Consider the following 18,488-nt stretch of genomic DNA (forward strand, 5'->3'; position numbering starts at 1 on the left):
ATAGTTTATATATGTCATTACCACATAGTTATGCCACTCTGCACATTTTACATAAATAACAACCAATTCTGATCACATTGATTACATTAAGGCACATTTACTTTACAAAAGTACTGAACATTACCATATCTGAAGAGCATATGCATTGTAGGCCATGCACAGCAGGTAACAAAAAGCACGCTGGCGATAATAAATGCTTAGAGAAAGTTTTTCATCATGAAATAATATTATTCAGCACTTAACCTGGTGGTAATGTGCACATTGGTTTCATACACATACAACATATATGTACTTGGAATTAACTTGTAACAAAGAGGCAAGACACGGAGGGGTAGCACCTTATGCAGATGCCCAGTACATCACATTATGTTCATGAATTGAATTGCTTTTTGCAATCTGGGTTTACAATTTAAAAATATTCTGAAGAAATTGCATTAATTATAGACTTTGTGTCTTTAAAATATTTTTGCTGAGATCAAATGCTCTCATTTCAAGCTAATAATTGCAAAGTAGCTGAATTCAGTGAAATGTCAAAGGCTGAAGAATCCAAATGACTATTTCATAGAAACACTTCTGAAAAAAATGGCTGATTTGCTTTATTTCCCACCTTCTCGCCCGAACCCCCATTATAGAGCTCCACAATTACCACTCACCTCAATTTCCATGTACAACTGAGGGGCTCAGATTATCCTACGGTAACTATCAAGGCCATTCTGTGATTACGATGACTTCAGAAAGGAATATGAAAGGTAAACCCAACGTGATATTTCAATATATGTCAAAGATAAGGGGGCACAGGGTTCAAAGTTGCAAAATGTAAAATTAGGGCTAATGTAAGAATGTAACAAGGAGTAAGCAACACATGGAATGGGACATTAAGATAGGGTGGCGGAGGCAAAAACCTGGAAACATCGAAAACCAGTTGGATTCTGTGATGGGGCCGTTGAATTTTTCTGGATGGCTGAATTAGGATAGGCTAAATACTCTTCTTTATCCATACTTATCCTACATCTGTTCTTCTTCACATGATTCTGAAGTAAAGCGGTGAAAGGTGATCATGAACTTTGCACCGATTAACATGCAGCATTCATATCCAGAGTGCGGAAACACAAGCAGTTACTTTTTAAAGTGTCATTATTAAACAAGGTAAAATAGGACCATATTAGAATGTAGGGCCCAGTAAAATTATCTAAGAGAAGGCAGGTTCAAAATGCATGTCGAAGTGGAAAAAGAAATGTAACAAATGAAGCCAGATTTTACTAACAAGTCTACCAACCTGAAACAATAGCTAAGACTAGTGGACCATATATGTTGCAGATTTTACTTCAGAAATAATAGTTTCTGAACCATAGAAACTTACAGCAGGAAACAGAGACATTTAGCCCATTGGGTTTATACCAGCTGGAGTAAGTCAAAACTAACATCATTGCCTAGCTCCTCCCCATTTTCTGTTATCTTCCTTTGCTTGAAATAGTTCTCCATTTTCTCAGCAAGACACAATGGTCTCTTTCTCAATATTTCCTATGGCAAAGCTGTCCAGCTGCTTATAAGGAAACTTTACCTTCCCTTATTACAACCATTTAAAGTTGATGACCCCACACCACTGAATAACCAACTAGAGAAAATAATCTTTTCCTATTCATTTTATCAAATCCCTACATAATTTAAAAAAAGATCTCAATTAAATCTCTTCAACTTCTCTGCTACTTTGGAAACAGTCACAATCTTTGTAGTTCCCCAAACGGGATACCCTGGTGACTCTACACTTTGTGCGCTCTCTATGCCTTTAATGTTTACTGGAGTATCCAAACTGCACAAAGTGCCATAACAGTGGCCTAATCATTGCCTTGAAGATTTATTATCTCTTTGCTCTTTTATGGCTTTATCCATTCCAGAGAATTTAGTACTTGTACCCCTAAGCCTGTGCAGTGTTTGTTACCCAATTCAGTTTAACAGAAGTAGTGCTTCATAAGGAGATTGTCTCGCACTACTTCTGTTTCATACTGAACTAAAGTAACACTACCTGATGGGGAACAAACTTGAAAAATTCAAACTTTTTAAAGCTTTAATGAGCTAACTATCCTATCACTTAAAAAATGTAAGTAACAGTTGGAGACCAGAAAATGGACCATTCATCCAAAGAGCCTTGGCTCTTTCTGACCAAACAACAGTGTAGAACCAGGACTGTAACACCAACCCACTGCTTGCAACATGCTATAGAGCAAATATCCATGTCAAACTGAAGTCTACAATGCAGCAGGTCCATTGGATCTCTGATCTACAGAATGGGTGTATTATGATGCGTTACTACAACTATTTGATGACCTTTATGAGAAACACACTGTTAGATTACAATGAGAGGGAGAAATATTTATTATAATGAAAAAGATGTGACTAAGTTATGGAGATGTCAGCAAAGCAATCAATCCTTTGACCCATCATGTTTTGCTGGCAATAGGTCCACATAAAGTTAATTGCACAAATGAGTTTGTGTGGTTGTACTAATCTTGTATAGTTATACAAGACTAGACAAATCCAATACCAGTTTACAGGGGTTGGAGGTCTAGCAAAACACCAGTTTAAATCTTGATTTAGGGCTTGAATACTGGTTTGCATAATGTTGTATTAATCATTTCTAAAATGAATTGGCAGAATTGCGAGTGAATTTAAATTATACCTTAAAATGGGAATTTAAAACTAGTAGTAACTAAAAACAAAAGTAACTAAGCCATGAGGAACTTCAGAAGCTTTAGTGCTGAAGAGTTCAACACATGTGCCTACAGTTTGTCCATTTTCTTAGAATGAAAACTCCTGAAAGAATTTTTGCCTTCAGACACAAACCTGAGACTAAGACACATTCAGATGATGGAACAAAAATGAAATGTGAATAGATTCCCAATGCTATTGTAATAATGATCCCATTGGATGTTTAGTTCTGGTCAGATTATTTATCTTCTGAGAACTAAATGGGCTTTTAAAATGCACACAGCATGTAACAAACACTAATGATCCCTCTGGTATGATGTACATTTGGAGAATTGTACAGATTGACAACAGTGTTTCAAGAAAAAAGCTGGGGCAAAATGGTGCTACAGTTCTCAAAATGTAAATTTGGCATTTTTGCATAGGCCTACCTTGAAAGTTTATTAAAATAATTGCAGGTAGAAATTCAGCTTGCATCCAAACTGAGCAGCTCATTCCATGCGTGCCTAAGGACCAAACCAAATTCGTGTCTGTCCTCATTAAATGGAAGCAGCAGACTGCGGGCACCAAATGGGCATCTTAATGCAGCCCGCCCAATTGGTTGATTAGGCCACTCAAGACATTGTACAGCTAGGATAAGCTTGTGTGACAGGAGCTCCACCCATTTGTTACCTGAATTTTTCTTCATGGTCCTACAACTTGCAGAGGACTTCGATTTGCATAGTTAAGCTGCATTCCGCCTGTTTCAGGTGGGCAGGCCAAATGCCTATTTAAAGGTTGGCCTGAATATGGCATCAGATAGGCCCTTGGCATGAATGGGGTTATCAATGTGAACCCCATTCTCCTGATTTCCGACCCGTGACTGCCTGATATTCAGAGGCAAATGAATGGCCAAGAGTTGAATTTCTCCTCCAATGTCTCTTATGTCCCAGTTTATTTATTTGTAATTAATTTTAACCGCAGCTTATTTCATTGCATTGAATCTAATAAGGAGACTATTTTAGAAAAATCTAAAGTAGTTTTAATTACAAATTACAATTGTTACTACATTTCAAAAAAGTACTTAATTGGCTCTAAAGTGCTTTGAGACCTCCTGAGGCCTTGAAAGGCACTATATAAATGGAAATTCTTTGTTTCTTTAAAGGGGAATTATTGACTAAGGAGAGAGAAGCTAGAACAGCCTTACATCATTTAGCACAATGTTGTTGTTCACAAGCAATGCAAATGATTTTGTGAAGCTATCATGCGTTGACATCAAGTAAATGATTAAAACAAGTGCAGGCTTTTAAGAAAAAAGCCTCAGGGCCTCAGTACAGGTACCACAAACGACCTTGGTACCTTTGGCCCAGAGAAATAGAAAGAAATTCAGCTAGGGTTCCCAGTCCTGATTGTTATCTAATGACCACTGCTGGAAAATACATAATGGATGAAGACAGGGATTGGACTGACTGTGATACTGCCAACAATCACTGTCTAGTCTCATGCACAAGGAATAACCAACTGTGTGAAGTAGCAGCAGACTGACAGCACTGCGGAACCCAACATTTGTAGCATTTAGGTGAAGAAGAAAAAGGAAAGGATATAAAATTGGGAGATTCATGCCAAAGTTTATACAATACTGTCCAATTGCAAAAAGCAAAATATTCAAAAGTCGCAAACCAATGTAAAACTCTAAGGGTACAAACTCTGCTTGATCAATCCTTGGCTCCTATATGCCAATTGCAAAGTTATGCATTCCCAACCCCTGATTATCCGTCTGTTAGCTTTAATGAATGGAAAAACACAGATGGGGTTGTGCCACATTTACTCCTGACTTGAGCAAAGGACCAGAGCAGTGGAATGAATACCCTCTTGCAGCCAGCTAACTAGAGCATGCAGCAACAGTATCATAAAGTGAACTCATTGACAGGGTCAGCAAAAAAGAAAATCTTCATAGAATTGGTCTCCAAGTATTTTGCGGTCTTTTCCAGGTTATGCTACAGAGAAAACATGCAGAATTTCAGAGACATGTGTTTGCCAGTGATTATAGTTTATGATGAGTTGTGGAACTGTTACCCAAACATCTTGGGAAAGGTGAGATTGCTGGTGAAATTGGCAAGATCATGTCAAATATAAGAACAGTTAATTGCTGTTGAAATGCACTCAGACGAACATAAAGCAGAGAAGCTAATGGAATTTTTTTTAGCAATACCTGTACAATCAGCACTTTTTGTTGGTGCCTTTTAAGCCACTTAATCATGTACCAGTTCTAATGTGTTACACAACCAAGCCACAGCTACACCTGGCACAGTTATAGTACTGCCACTGCACTACAATATAAGCTGCAGCTCATCCTAGTGTTTAAGTTTCTATTTTAATAAAATGCACATTCTGACAAATGTACTTATAGTTTTCTCTTAAATTCTATTTGGTCTCAGGTAGTGCACAAGTGTATCTAAACCGCTATTGTTTCTGTATTGCATCAGGTACATCTGCAGCTTGGTTCTGTTCCACATTACAGCGGATATAGTACAGGATGCCAGCTGATCCCAGGACACAAGTTTAAGCTTTTATTATCTTAAAAGGTACAATTTAAAAAAGTAAGCTTGTTGATAAAAGAAATCCATCCGAGATCAAAATTTAAAAAAACTCACCATGATAAGGTACAAAGGTCAATGGAGTTTGTTACAGGATGCCAAATGATGACAAATCAGTGTCTTACCAACGACTCAATTAATGTTGATTGCATTCCTTTTAATAAGGACTTTGGAGTCAAATGATGTACCTATCCAGTTGCTCTCCCCTACACAAAAATCCTGCACAGTAGATTAATTCTTTCTCTTCACTTCGTACTCTCCCACCTTTGGATCTTATTTCACTTTCCAAGCCTGATCATTCAAAAAATAAACCTATTTTTGCTTTTTTATAATCCTGTATTGGAGATTTTGTCTAAACACAAAAAAACTATTGTATATTGTTGAATGCTTGTGTGAATTAGCATTATAATACATGTCACGATTTCTGCACAGACATAGCTTCCCAAGCAATCGCCTCTCAGCGAAAAAGTTTGTTTTGTGAAGTATTCATTGAACCGCACTCACTATATAATGCTGTTTTAATGATGACCCAAAAAGCTCCAGAACCAGAGCATCCAAACCCCTTTGGAGGTTATTGTTCAAAATGGCAGCCTCAATGGTTATCTAAACATACTTACCCCTATTTAGGTAAGATGTATTGGTTCCTAGGCATGTCACTGGACACTGCAACATCAGGGACAGAAAAAAGCTGGCAGGAACCAACCTCCAGAAGCAGCATTGAAGGTGGCAGTGAAGCTTCCATCTCCTCCTCCTACCTAACTAAAGGAAGGGGTGAAATAGAAAAAACAATGACAAAAACAGGTAACAAAATAAAAATACAAAGAAACACCAAAAAATCACCATTTTGCACTGTTCCTATTAAAAATAATCTCTACTTAGCCCATACTCGGCAACAAAAAACACACTACACATTACATACATAATGTCCCAAGCAGATCTGATCAAAACCAAAATTTAACATAAGTGCCCTCATTTTACTGATTTATGAAGTCACCAATTTTCCAAACCAGAGGATATCCATTGGGCCTTGTAAGCAGATTCATTGTTATTTTTCTGTGAATGAGTGTCAGTTTACAAAGCACTATCTCTGCCAAACACAGAGTGAGAGAGGTATAAACGTAACAGGTCATCATCCTGTTTGGAATTCCATTTTAGGAAGTACTTTTTCCCAAATGGTCATTTGGGTAACCAAGTCCATAGATGACATTATTTGAAGAAAAAGGCACAATGGAGTATGAACCAATCTCTTCATAATACAAAGATTGGGAACATCCATTACAATCCTTGATCATATACTTCATTCTTTTCTGTGCATCAGAATAGAGGTGCTTTGAGGCCTTATTAAACTCTTCAGCATAGTCATACACTTCTTTCTCTGTTTCTATGTGGATTTTCCTCAATAAGTTGTTTATTAAAACTGCCCTTCGAAGATAGATTTCAGGGTCTTCAAGAATCCTTAGTTTTTCTAGTGAAAGCCGTAGAATACATGTTCGATCTTCTGGAAAGATCAGGTTCTAAATAAAAAACACTCAGATGTTTAAAGTAACAATGCAATAGTGTCCAAAGTTAGAGTATTCATTGCTTTTTTTTTAATGTCCAAAAGTGCTTACTTTTGGAAAGTACCCATTGTAAACTTTATGTAAGTCTTCTTCTTCTGCATATTTTCTCTTGAAGTACGCTACTTTCGACGTTGTTAATGTATTTGGAAAATTTTCTGTCAATCTTCTATATGAGAAACAAAGAAAATACTGTTAATTTACTGAATAACTAGAAACTCTATGTAATAACCACAAGGAGTTTAAGACTGAATTATGCATTTTTAATCATTGTACTCAATATTATCTCAGCTCCAGCAGCACCAGTGACTCCATAAATATCAGATCCATCTGCACTGCACCTTTTCCTACCCAGTCAGCCATAGTGTTGCTGAGGGATCATAGCAGAGAACCCTTATCCTTTACACCAGCTGCTAGAATATACCGCCTATACTGTGAATTATTTTTTAGACTGGAAAAAGACTCTGGCTGAGGCACAGGCTTTGAAGCAACAGTGGTTTTAAGGAGGGATGGATGGAAAAAAAAACAGGAAGCTATATATTTCACTACACTCCTTGATATATAAAATAACAAAGGAACAAGTTGCTTTCTCTCTAAAGATGCACCATTAAACAGAAATCCAAGCACTGTAAATTTTCTCTAGCCTTCCTCAATGGCTAAGAAGCCATAGATTTAAAATATATTGGCCTTGCAGCTCTTAGCTATGAGGGTCAAAGACTCACCTCAAGCCTCACTATGATCAAGTCTGAGAGGAAGTCTTGGCCCCCAAGTAGTCAATCAAGGAGAGTCTAGCCGGCCAGTGGCTGTATTACCTTCTTTCAAATAACTATCAATCAAATCACTACCCTAGGCGTAGGCCTACCTTTGATCTGTGACCAGGTGGCTCGTCAACACCTCTGCAGATCCTGAAACAAAGAAAGCGGATGAGGTACCTTTCAAATACAAATAGCAATTCATCAATACTGAATGAAGGAAACCTCTGACAACAGGCAAATACAACTTGTGATTGAATTTGAATGCATGACCAGCACAAGCCCCATTGCAGGACTTGATCACATTATTCAGGTTTGCACTTCAATGAAGGACTGAGGAAGGGCTGTATTATTGGAAATGGCTTCTTTCAGATGGACCATCAATATCTAGGTTTTGCCACTGGGGTTGGGAAAGGGTGCGGGTGCAATTTGATAATTGCATTCCCGAAGAGCAGCACTGGATCTCACCACCTCTGGAACGCAACACAAGTTTCAAAGTGAGGGCAGAAGAGGAGGGAATAGGAAACCTCCTTGTCTTCAACTAACAGCCCGTTTAAATGGGCTTGTTAAAGCACCGGGCAGGGCGAGAAGGGAGTTTTCAAAGTGGAGATCGCTGAATCAGAAATGTCAGTGCACAGATTTTGGGTCAAAGTGGGCAGAAGTTAAATTTGTTTTTGATATTGGAAAATTTCAGGAGCTGAGGGATCTTAGCCAAATCATGTGCTTTACCTTCTATTTGGCTGTTTGGCCACATTTTTATATGTTGAGACTCCTTGCCCTCCCATGTGGTGCATCCTCTCTTCTGCAAGGCAGCATCAGGCCCCATTATGGCAAATGAGGTTAAGGGATGGGTCAATAGCTGTGCAGTGGCAGACATTTAATGGGATATTTCAGGATACAAAGAATAGATACATTGCAATGAGAAAGAAAAATTCCAAGGGAAGGACTCACCATCTGTGGTTAACTAAAAACGTTATAGAGAGTATCAAACTTGAAGAAAAGGCACACAATTGCGCAAAGATGGGTGGCAGCTCAAAGAATGACAAAAAAATTAATACGAAGGGAAAAATTAGAGTTCGCCAGAAAGCTAGCTAGTAATATAAAGACGGATAGTAAGGGCAGAATCTTCTGTTCGGCATGCAGGGCCCACCCCGGCATGCCAACGTCTAAATTGATGCATGGTGACATCGGGCAAACGTCCCGACCTCACCGCACATCATTCCGATCTTTAGGTCAGCGGGCGCGCACTGGAATCAGCTGCACACCCGCCGAACTGTCAAAGACCTGTTAAGGCCATTAATAAACTAATTAAAGTAATTGTCAGGGCTGCCCGTCCAACCTTAAGGTTGGCAGGCAGGCAAGGATCCCAGGCGGCCTTTGCATTTTTCATGAAACCTCATCCATGGGCAGGATGAGGTTTCATGAAGGGTTTATTACATTAATAAAAAATGTTTAAACATTTGATAAATATGTCCCAGCTCATGTGATGCTGTCACATGAGGGGATGTGCGTAAATGATTTTTAACTTTTTTTATTCTGAACTGTCAAATTCAACTTAATCTCCCTAAGGCAGCTCCATGCCTCAGGGGGATTTCTGTGCTCTTTTGCGCGCATGTGCGAAACAGTGCAGGCCCCAACTCTCCCTCCTCCCCCTCTTGCACAGGTAGCACTGAGCGCTGCTGGGTGCGCGTCACGCTGGGCGGGCTTTAATTGGCCCGCCCACGTAAAATGGCGGCACGCAGCCAATCGCGGGCGATGATCAGCTCCGCATCCGCCCGCGCCCGTTCCCAATCGGCCCACCTGACAGGGAGAAAATTCTCCCCTAAGAGTTTCTATAGATATTTAAATAAGAAAAGAGTTAACAAAGTGAGAGTTGGTCCTATGGAGAGTGAGTCTGCAGAATTAATAATGGAAAGTAAGGAGATGGCAGATGAATTGAACAGGTATTTTGCATCGGTCTTCACTATAGGTGACACAAGTAACATTCCAGAAATAGCTGTAACACAGGAAATGGTAGGAGGAACTCAGGAAAATTACAATCACCAGGGAAGTGGTATTGAGCAAATTGTTGGAGCTGCGGGCTGACAAATCCCTGGGTCCTGGTGGACTTGATGCTAGGGTCTTAAATGAAGTGGCTAGTGAGATTGTTGATGCATTGGTTTTAATTTTCCAAAATTCACTAGATTCGGGAAACATTCCATTAGATTGGAAAATAGCAAATGTAACTCCTTAATTCAAAAATGGAGGGAGACAGAAAGCAGGAAACTATAAGTCAGTTAGCTTAACATCTGTCATGGGAAGATGTTAGAAACTATGATTTAAGATGTTATAGCAGAGCACTTAGAAAACTTCAAGGCAATCAGGCAGAGTCAACATGGTTTTGTGAAAGGGAAATGATGTTTAACCAATTTCTTGGAGTGCTTTGACGGAGTCATATATGCTGTGGATAATGCGGAACCGGTGGATGAGGTGTTCTTAGATTTCCAGAAGGTATTTAATAAGGTGCCACATCAAAGGTTATCGTGGAAAATTAAAGCTCATGGTGTAGGGGGTAACATATTGGCACAAATAGAAGATTGGCTGGCTAACAGGAAACAGAGAGTTGGCATAAATGGGTCTTTTTCTGGATGGCAGAATGTAATGAATCGTGTGCCACAGGGATCAGTACTGGGGCCTCAACTTTTTACAATTTATATAAATGACTTGGATGAAGGGACGTAAGGTCTGGTTGCTAAATTTGCTGATGACACAAAGATAGGTAGGAAAGTAAGTTGTGAAGAAGACATAAGGAGGCTACAAAGGGACATAGATAGGCTAAGTGAGTGGGCAAAGATCTGGCAAATGGGGTATAATGTGGGCAAATGTGAAATTGCCCATTTTGGCAGGAAGAATAAAGAAGAAACATATTACCTAAATTGTGAGAGTTTACAGAGCTCTGAGATTCAGAAGGATCTGGGTATCCTAGTGCATGAATCACAAAAGACTAGTATGCAGCTCCAGCAATTAATTCGGAAAGCTGATAGAATGTTATTGCTTGTTGCAAGAGAAATTGAATATAAAAGCAGAGAGATTATGCTTCAGTTATATAGGGCATGGGTAAGACCACATCTGGAGTACTATGTTCAGTGTTGATCTCCTTATTTAAGGAAGGATGTAAATGCAATAGAAGCAGTTCAGAGAAGGTTTACCGGACTAATACCAAGAATGGGCAGGTTGCCTTATGAGGAAAGGATGGACAGGCAAGGCTTGTATCTCAGGAAGGATGTTCTGGCCCTGGAGAGGGTCCAAAGGAGGTTCACGAGAACGATCCCAGGAATGAAAGGCTTAACATATGAGGAACGTTTGAGGACTCTGGGTCTATACTCGATGGAGTTTAGAAGGATGAAGGGGGAATCTGATTGAAACTTACAGAATACTGAAAGGCCTGGATAGAGTGGACGTGGGGAAGATGTTTCCATTAGTAGGAGAGACTAGGACCCGAGGGCACAGCCTCAGAGTAAAGGGAAGACCTTTTAGAACAGAGATGAGGAGAAACTTCTTTAGCCAGAGAGTGGTGAATCTATGGAATTCATTGCCACAGAAAGCTGTGGAGGCCAGGTCATTGGGTGTATTTAAGATGGAGATAGATAGGTTCTTGATTGGTAAGGGGATCAAAGGTTACGGGGAGAAGGTGGGAGAATGGAGTTGAGAAACTTATCAGCCATGATTGAATGGCGGAGCAGACTCGATGGGCCGAATGGCCTAATTTCTGCTCCTATGTCTTATGGTCTTATGGTCTTATCCACTAGAGTTTAAAAGAGTAAGAGATTACTTGTTTGAAACCTTTAAGATCTTGAGCGGTCTTAACAGGGTGGATGTGGAGAGGATGTTTCCTCTTGTGGGAGAATCTAGAACTATGGGTCACAGATTAAAAATAAGGAGTCACTAATTTAAGACAGATATGAGGATAAACTTTTTCTCTCAGAGGGTCGTGAGTCTTTGGAACTCCCTTCCTCAAAAGGCAGTGGAAGCAGAGTCTTTGAATATTTTTAAAGCAGAGCTAGATAGATTCTCGATATGTAAGAGGGTGAAAGGTTATCAGGGGTACACGAGAATGTGGAGTTGAGGTTACAATCAGATCAGCCATGATCTTATTAAATGGTGGAGCAGGCCCGAGGCCAAGTGATATACTGCTGCTCCTAACTTGTATGTTCATATGTATTTTTGTATGTTCGTATGTTTCTAAGTGTTAGAATGAGTACATGGTTTCTTGGGTTTTATGGATAACAAAGGGCATAAGATAAGCAATATTAAACTAAAAATCCAAAATGATACAAGTGGAGGAACATAGATAGCTATTAGACTGTGAAGCCACGATCCTAATTTAAAGGTACTTAATTAACTTAATTTTAGGTGAAAGCTTGCATCATCAACATTCATTAGATAATATGTGTATTTGAAAAATTGACATAGGGTTTTGTTTCCTTCCTAGCTACCAAATAAATTCTTCAAAAGAAGCCCACACACAGGGCAATGGCTCATTTTCAATTCTACTATTCAGTATGTTGGATATTCTGTGCAAATTGGCAGGTTCTATTAAACAATTCAATACATAATTGTCAGTTTACCTGTTTCCATTTACAAGCACTTCTAGCAAATAATACCTTATACATTATATAAATTAGTTCATATCACAGTTATGTGCGATTCAGAATTATAATGGTTTCACAAGATACAAATAAAAATATTTTAGCCATCTTAATCATAGCATTAACAACAAAAACAGAAAATGCTGGAAAAACTCAGCAGGTCTAACAGTATCTGTGGGGAGAGAAACAGTGTTAACATTTTGAGTCCATACGACCCTGCTTCAGAGCAGCATTCGCAGTATTTTGCTTTTATCTTAATCATAGCATTGTCGCACCCAAATCGTCATATTGCCATTTCCCTTTCTATTTTAACATGAATGATTTGATGAATCCAAAAAATGCAGGAGAGAGGAGGACCCGGAGACAAACAGCAGCATCTAAAAGAACGGGAGAGGAGAGGACCCGGAGACAGACAGCAGCACTTAGAAGAGCGGGAGAAAGAGGGATCCGAGATAGACAGCAGCACTTAGAAGAGCTATCCAGTCCAGTCCAATTCAATCTAGGGATCCAGAGCAGACTGACTGCATTCTGAGAAAAATCAAATTGTTACGTCACAAGAAAACAGGAAGTTGATTGACTGGTGAGTATTTTTCTTATTTATCTTTCAAAACTTGAGTTATTTTAGCAATTGCGAGGTTTTATTTGTAGCAGTAAGGTCTACTAATAGTAGGAAAGCTTATTAGATTGGCTGGTGAGTTTTTCCTATTTATCTTAACTATGGAATTTCAATAGGGGTAAGTAGAACATTTATTGAAATAATAAGAATATAAGCACAGGCAGGACTAGAGGCATTAATTCAAATTTAATCAGTAAAATAATTAATTAATTAAAGGTTACAAAGATTGCAGGGCAGATGATGTGTGGTGGGGACAGAATGTGGGAGCGCGTGGACACCTCTATGATCCAAGGAAAATACAGCTACAGTGTCTACGGCTGAAGGATCTTTGGCTCAGAGTCATTATGCTGAAGGCCGAGCTGCAAACACTGCGACACGTCAGGGAGGGGGAAATTTACCTGGACATGTTGTTCCAGGAGGCGGCACACCCCTTAGGATAGGGTCGTCGGATTTGGTCCATGGTGAGGGACAGGAGGGTGTGACTGCGAGTGAAGCAGGTATAGGGATTGCAAAGGTTGAAGTAGAGGGGCCTCAGCCCTTGTAATTGTCCAATACATTAGAGGTTCTTGCAGCCTGTATGGGTAAAAATGGGGGCTGCAGGGTAGATGAGCACATTGACCATGGCACCGTGATACAGGAAGCCATTCAAGTCGGGTGAGTTAATAGGAATGTAGACATAGTAGAAGACAGTATATTCAGGAGGATAGAGACAGATCTCTATATATCCAAGAGCAAGAGTCCAGGAGGCTGTGTTGTCTGCCCAGTGCCAATGCACTGGTGGTGGCATAGTGGCATTGGCATTGGGCTAGTATTCCAGAGACCCAGAATAATGTTCTGCGGAGCCATGTTCAAATCCCACCATGGTAGATGCTGAAATTTGAATTCAATAAACATCTGGAATTAAAAGTCTGATGATGACCATGAAACCATTGCCGACTGTCATTAAAAACCCATCTGGTTCATGAATGTCCTTTAGGGAAGGAAATCTGCTGTCCTTACCTGGTCTGACCTACATGTGACTCCACACCCACAGCAATGTGGTGGACTCTTCAATACTCTCTTAACAAGGGCAATTGGGGATGGGCAATAAATGCTGGCCTAGCTGGTGACACCCACATCCCAGAAACGAATTTAAAAAATGCTCTGGGCTGGAGAGGAACTTGCAGTTGGAAGGGGAGGATCTAGTTGTCATGATCCAAGTAAGTACCAATTATATAGTTAAGACTAGGAAAGAGATTCTGCTTTGAGACTATGAGCAGCTAGGAGCTAAATTAAAAAGTAAGACCTCAAAGGTAGTGATCTCTGGATTATTACCTGAGCCACAAGCAAATTGGAGGGGACCAGAGTTCTGGAGAGTCATTTAACTAGGGTGGTAGAGAGGGATTTAAATTAAATAATGGGGGTGAGGGATCAAGTGAGGGAAGATGTGATAAATCGAAGAGCGAGGACAAGGCCAGAGAGCAAGGCAACAATAAAGGAAATGATAATCAGAGTGTAGCAGGGAGGGACAGAGTATACAAACTTAAGAGTGCACCAGCAGATAAGGCTAATAGTTGCAAAAATAATAAAAAGACAGAATTAAAGGCATTTTATCTGAATGCACGCAGCATTAGCAACAAGGTAGATGAATTGACGGCACAAATAGAAATAAACAGGTATGATCTAATAGCCATTGCGGAGATATGGCTGCAGGGTGACCAAGGCTGGAAACCTAATGGTCAAGGGTATTCAACATTTAGGAAGGATAGGCAAATAAATGGAAAGAGAGGTGGGGTAGCACTGTTAATAAAGGATAGGATCAGTATATTAGTGAAAGAGGATCTTAGGTTGGAAGATCAAGATCTGGAATCAGTTTCCGTGGAGCTAAGAAACAGCATGGGGCAGCAAACATTATTAGAAGTTGTTTATAGGCCACCAAACAGTAGTAGGACATGGTATACCTCAGGAAATTAGAGCTGCATGTAATAAGGGTAATGCAGTAATCATGGAGGACTTCAATCTACATGTAGACTGGGTAAACCTAACTAGCATTAATGCTGTGGAGGATGAGTTCCTCAAATATATACGATTTTGTTTTCTAGAACAGTACGTTCAGGAACCAACTAGAGAATGGGGTATTTTAGATCTAGCATTTTACAGTGAGAAAGGGTTCATTAATAATCTCATTGTCAAGCAGCCTTTGGGGAAGAGTGACCATAATATGGTAGAATTTTACATTAAGTTGAATGTGATGTAGTTCAATCTGAAACTAGGGTCTTATATCTAAATAAAGGAAATTAGGAAGGTATGAAAGGCAAGTTGGCTGTGGTAGATTGGGAAACAACAGTAAAAGGTACCATGGTAGACAGGCAATGGTTAGCATTTAAACAATTAATTTATGGTTTACAACAAATTTACATTCATTTGAAGCACGAAAACTCAACAGAAAAGATGATCTAACAATGGCTAACAAGAGAAGTTAAAGATTGTATTAGATCAAAAGAAAATGCTTTTAATGTTGCCAAAAAGAGTAATAAGCCTGAGGATTGGGAACATTTTAGAATTAAGCAAAGGAGGCGCAAGAAACTGATAAAGAAAGAAAACATAGAATATGAAAGTAAACTAGTGAAAAACATAAAGCCAAAGTGTAATAGATTCTAATGGCATGTAAAAAGGAAATGATTAGCAAAGACAAATGTGGGCCTATTACAGGCAGAGATATTTTTATTAGTGAATAAGGCTACTTTGTGTCTGTCTTCTGTCACGAAAATATAGTGATTCTCATAATATTATTGTGATTTATTGTATAAGTAGGTTAATAGTGGGATTTGGATAGTTTCTGTGTGTGTAATTTAATTACATCTTGTAGCCAAGCAGACTGCAAGTTGAAATATCAAAAAGAGTAAGGTGTAGAAGTGTCTTTAGTATGTTAATGAGTCTAAATATGTTTGTGGTCTTAGCATGTAAGGTGTAATGGGAATTTGTATTTGTAGATAGATGAAAAAGGGATTTGGTTTTCAAAGGGATCTCAGTTTGTTTACAAATAGCCAGACAAGCAAATTAAGGAATGTGTTTATTTTTCTAAAGGGTTATTGACAATATATAGTGGCAAAATGAAAGATTTATATTATGAGAAAGGTAAAGTTCCAAAGACATGTGGAAACAATGGAACTTACATTAAAATAGAGGGGTGTGTTTAAAGGAGAATGACGCTATGTGTCAGGAGGAAGGAATTGTACAATCTAACAGAAGTTTGAGAAGCCTCCTGTACTTCTGCATTAAGCCTGCTGACTACAGAAACCGAAGCTGGGAAAAGCCATTTTGAATTCTACTGTCCAAGGTATTGTGTTTAACTTGTGGATCTGTTTAAAATCTATTTTTTTTTACTGTTGCCTTAATGGGGGTGTAACTGGAAGCCAGATCAATTAAGGTTTTAGGAGTTATTATAGTAGCAATTTGTAGACCTAGCTTGAAATCTTTTCTTGTGTTAATAAATGTCTAATTTAGTTTTTAAAATAATCTCTGAAGCCTTGGTGGACTTATTACTTCTCAATTCAGGGCACATGTCTCAAAATAAATACAAACTACAAAACCGTTGTGATAGCGTGATCAAGTTTCCCTCGTGGATTTGATCTGCCTGGCACACATCATCTGCCATGTTATACACTTCACTGAGGCAGATAGAAAAAATCTCCCAGAAACACTAGAGAACCAAGGGACTAGTGAGAATGAGGAACTGAAGGAAATAAGTATTAGTTAAAAAGTAGTACTGGAGAAATTAATGGGACTGAAAGTTGATAAATCCCCAGAACACAATGATCTTCATGCCAGAGCATTGAAAGAGGTGGTTGTGAGGATAATGGATGTATTAGTGGTCATCTTCCAAAATTCTATTGATTCTGGAATGGTTCCTGCCAATTGGGAGGTAACAAATGTAACCCCACTGTTTAGGAAAGGATGGAGAGAAAAAACAGATAATTACAGGCCTATTAGCCTGACATCAGTAGTAGGGAAAATGCTAGAATATATCATAAAGGATGCGATAACTGGACACTTAGAAAATAATAGTAGGATTGGGCAGAGTCAGCATGGATTTATGAAAGAGAAAACATGTTTAACAAACCTGTTGGAGTTTTTTGAGGATGTAACTAGCAGAATAGATAAGAGAGAACCAGTGGATGTGGTATATTTGGATTTTCAGAACATTTCCAATAAGGTCCGACACAAGAAGTTAGTAAGCAAAAGAGCACATGGGATTGGGGGTAATATACTGGCAAGGATTGAAAATTGGTTAACAGACAGAAAGCAGAAAGTAGGAATAAAGAGGTCTTTCCAAGAAAGGCTGTTACTAGTGGGATATCGTGAGGAGGCCCCTGCTATTCACAATGTATATCAATGATTTGGATGTGGCAGCCAAATGTAATATTTCCAAGTTTGCTGATGACACAAAACTAGGTAGCAATATGAGCCGTGAGGAGGATGCAAAGAGGCTTCAAGGGGATTTAGATAGGCTTGGTGAGTGGGCAAGAACATGGCAGATGGAATGTAATGTGAAAAAATGTGAAGTTAGCCACTTTGGTATGGAAAACAGAAATGCAGCGTATTTCTTAAATGAGGAGAGATTGGGAAATGATGCTGTTCAAAGGGATCTGGGTTTCCTTGTTCAAAAGTCACTGAAAGGTAGCATGCTTGTGCAGCAAGTAATTAGGAAACAAATGCTATGTTGGCCTTTATTGCAAGAAGGTTTGAGTACAGGAGTGAAGATGTCTTGCTGCAATTACATAGAACCTTGGTGAGACTGCACCTGGAGTATTGTGCAAAGTTTTGGTCTCGTTACCTAAGGAAGGATATACTTACCATAGAGGGAGTGCAACAAAGGTTCACTATACTGATTCCTGGGATGGTCGGATTGTCCTATGAGAAAAGATTGAGGGAATTGGGCCTATATTCTATAGAGTTCAGAAGAATGTGAGGTGATCTCATTGAAGCTTACAAAACCCTTAAAGGGTTTCAAAGGGTAGATACAGGAAGGATGTTTCCCCTGGCTAGGGGATCTAGAACCAAGGGGGACAGTCTCAGAATAAGAGGTAGGCCATTTAGGACCGAAATGAGAAGGAACTTCTTTAGCAGAGGGTGGTGAATCTTTGGGATTCTCTGGCCCAGAGGGCTCTGGAGGCTCAGTCATCGGGTATGAAGATAGTGCGGGAAAATGGCATTGAGGTAGAGCAGCCATGATCTAGTTAAATGGCAGAGCAGGCTCAAGGGGCTGAATGGCCTACTCCTGCACCTATTTCCTATGTTCCTTTAATATTAATCTGATCTTTGATAGCTCTAATAATATCCGCAAATTTGCTGACAAGATTAAACAATATATGATCAAGGGAACAGCATAAGGCAGATTGGAGAATGCTTTATCATGTTTTTGAGTAAAAATATCAATTAATCTTTACTGGTACAGGAAAGATAAATTAGTCATGACAGGTGCTCCTTAACAAAGGGCAAGAAGAGAAAAAGGTTTGCATGTGGTATACAAGTGTTCAAGTAGTATTAATATAAGCCTTGTCACAAAAAAATTAACAAGATACAAGATACATTTTTGTGGCAATAGATTCCAAGTCTAACCAACTTATTTAGTATCATTTATTGATAAAGGATGATTTGGAGAATTACATGTTCAC

At 39.1% G+C, this 18,488-nt stretch overlaps 1 protein-coding gene across 1 annotated transcript; it reads right to left on the reverse strand.

The window, feature by feature from the left end:
• Positions 1-5,594: 5,594 nt before the first annotated feature.
• On the reverse strand, positions 5,595-8,413 carry sertad4 (SERTA domain containing 4). Its single transcript, XM_078563402.1, has 4 exons — positions 8,317-8,413; positions 7,698-7,740; positions 6,890-7,004; positions 5,595-6,793 (listed from the first exon to the last, which is right to left on the reverse strand). Exons 1-4 carry the CDS (start codon positions 8,411-8,413, stop codon positions 6,431-6,433), a joined length of 618 nt encoding a protein of 205 aa, XP_078419528.1. The 3' UTR covers positions 5,595-6,430.
• Positions 8,414-18,488: the final 10,075 nt, after the last annotated feature.

Source organism: Cetorhinus maximus, chromosome 18 (assembly GCF_964194155.1).
Source record: "Cetorhinus maximus chromosome 18, sCetMax3.hap1.1, whole genome shotgun sequence".
NCBI lineage: Eukaryota > Metazoa > Chordata > Chondrichthyes > Lamniformes > Cetorhinidae > Cetorhinus > Cetorhinus maximus.

What these genes read in the sequence shown, in the direction of transcription:
- sertad4 (XM_078563402.1), bottom strand. Translation starts at nt 8,413, where the DNA reads ATGGGGCCTGATGCTGCCTTGCAGAAGAGAGGATGCACCACATGGGAG. An exon ending in GCCAAACAGCCAAATAGAAG is followed by an intron (nt 7,741 to 8,316) that starts GTAAAGCACATG and finishes TCTTTGTTTCAG; the next exon opens with GATCTGCAGAGGTGTTGACG. An exon ending in ACAATGGGTACTTTCCAAAA is followed by an intron (nt 6,794 to 6,889) that starts GTAAGCACTTTT and finishes TTTTTTATTTAG; the next exon opens with AACCTGATCTTTCCAGAAGA.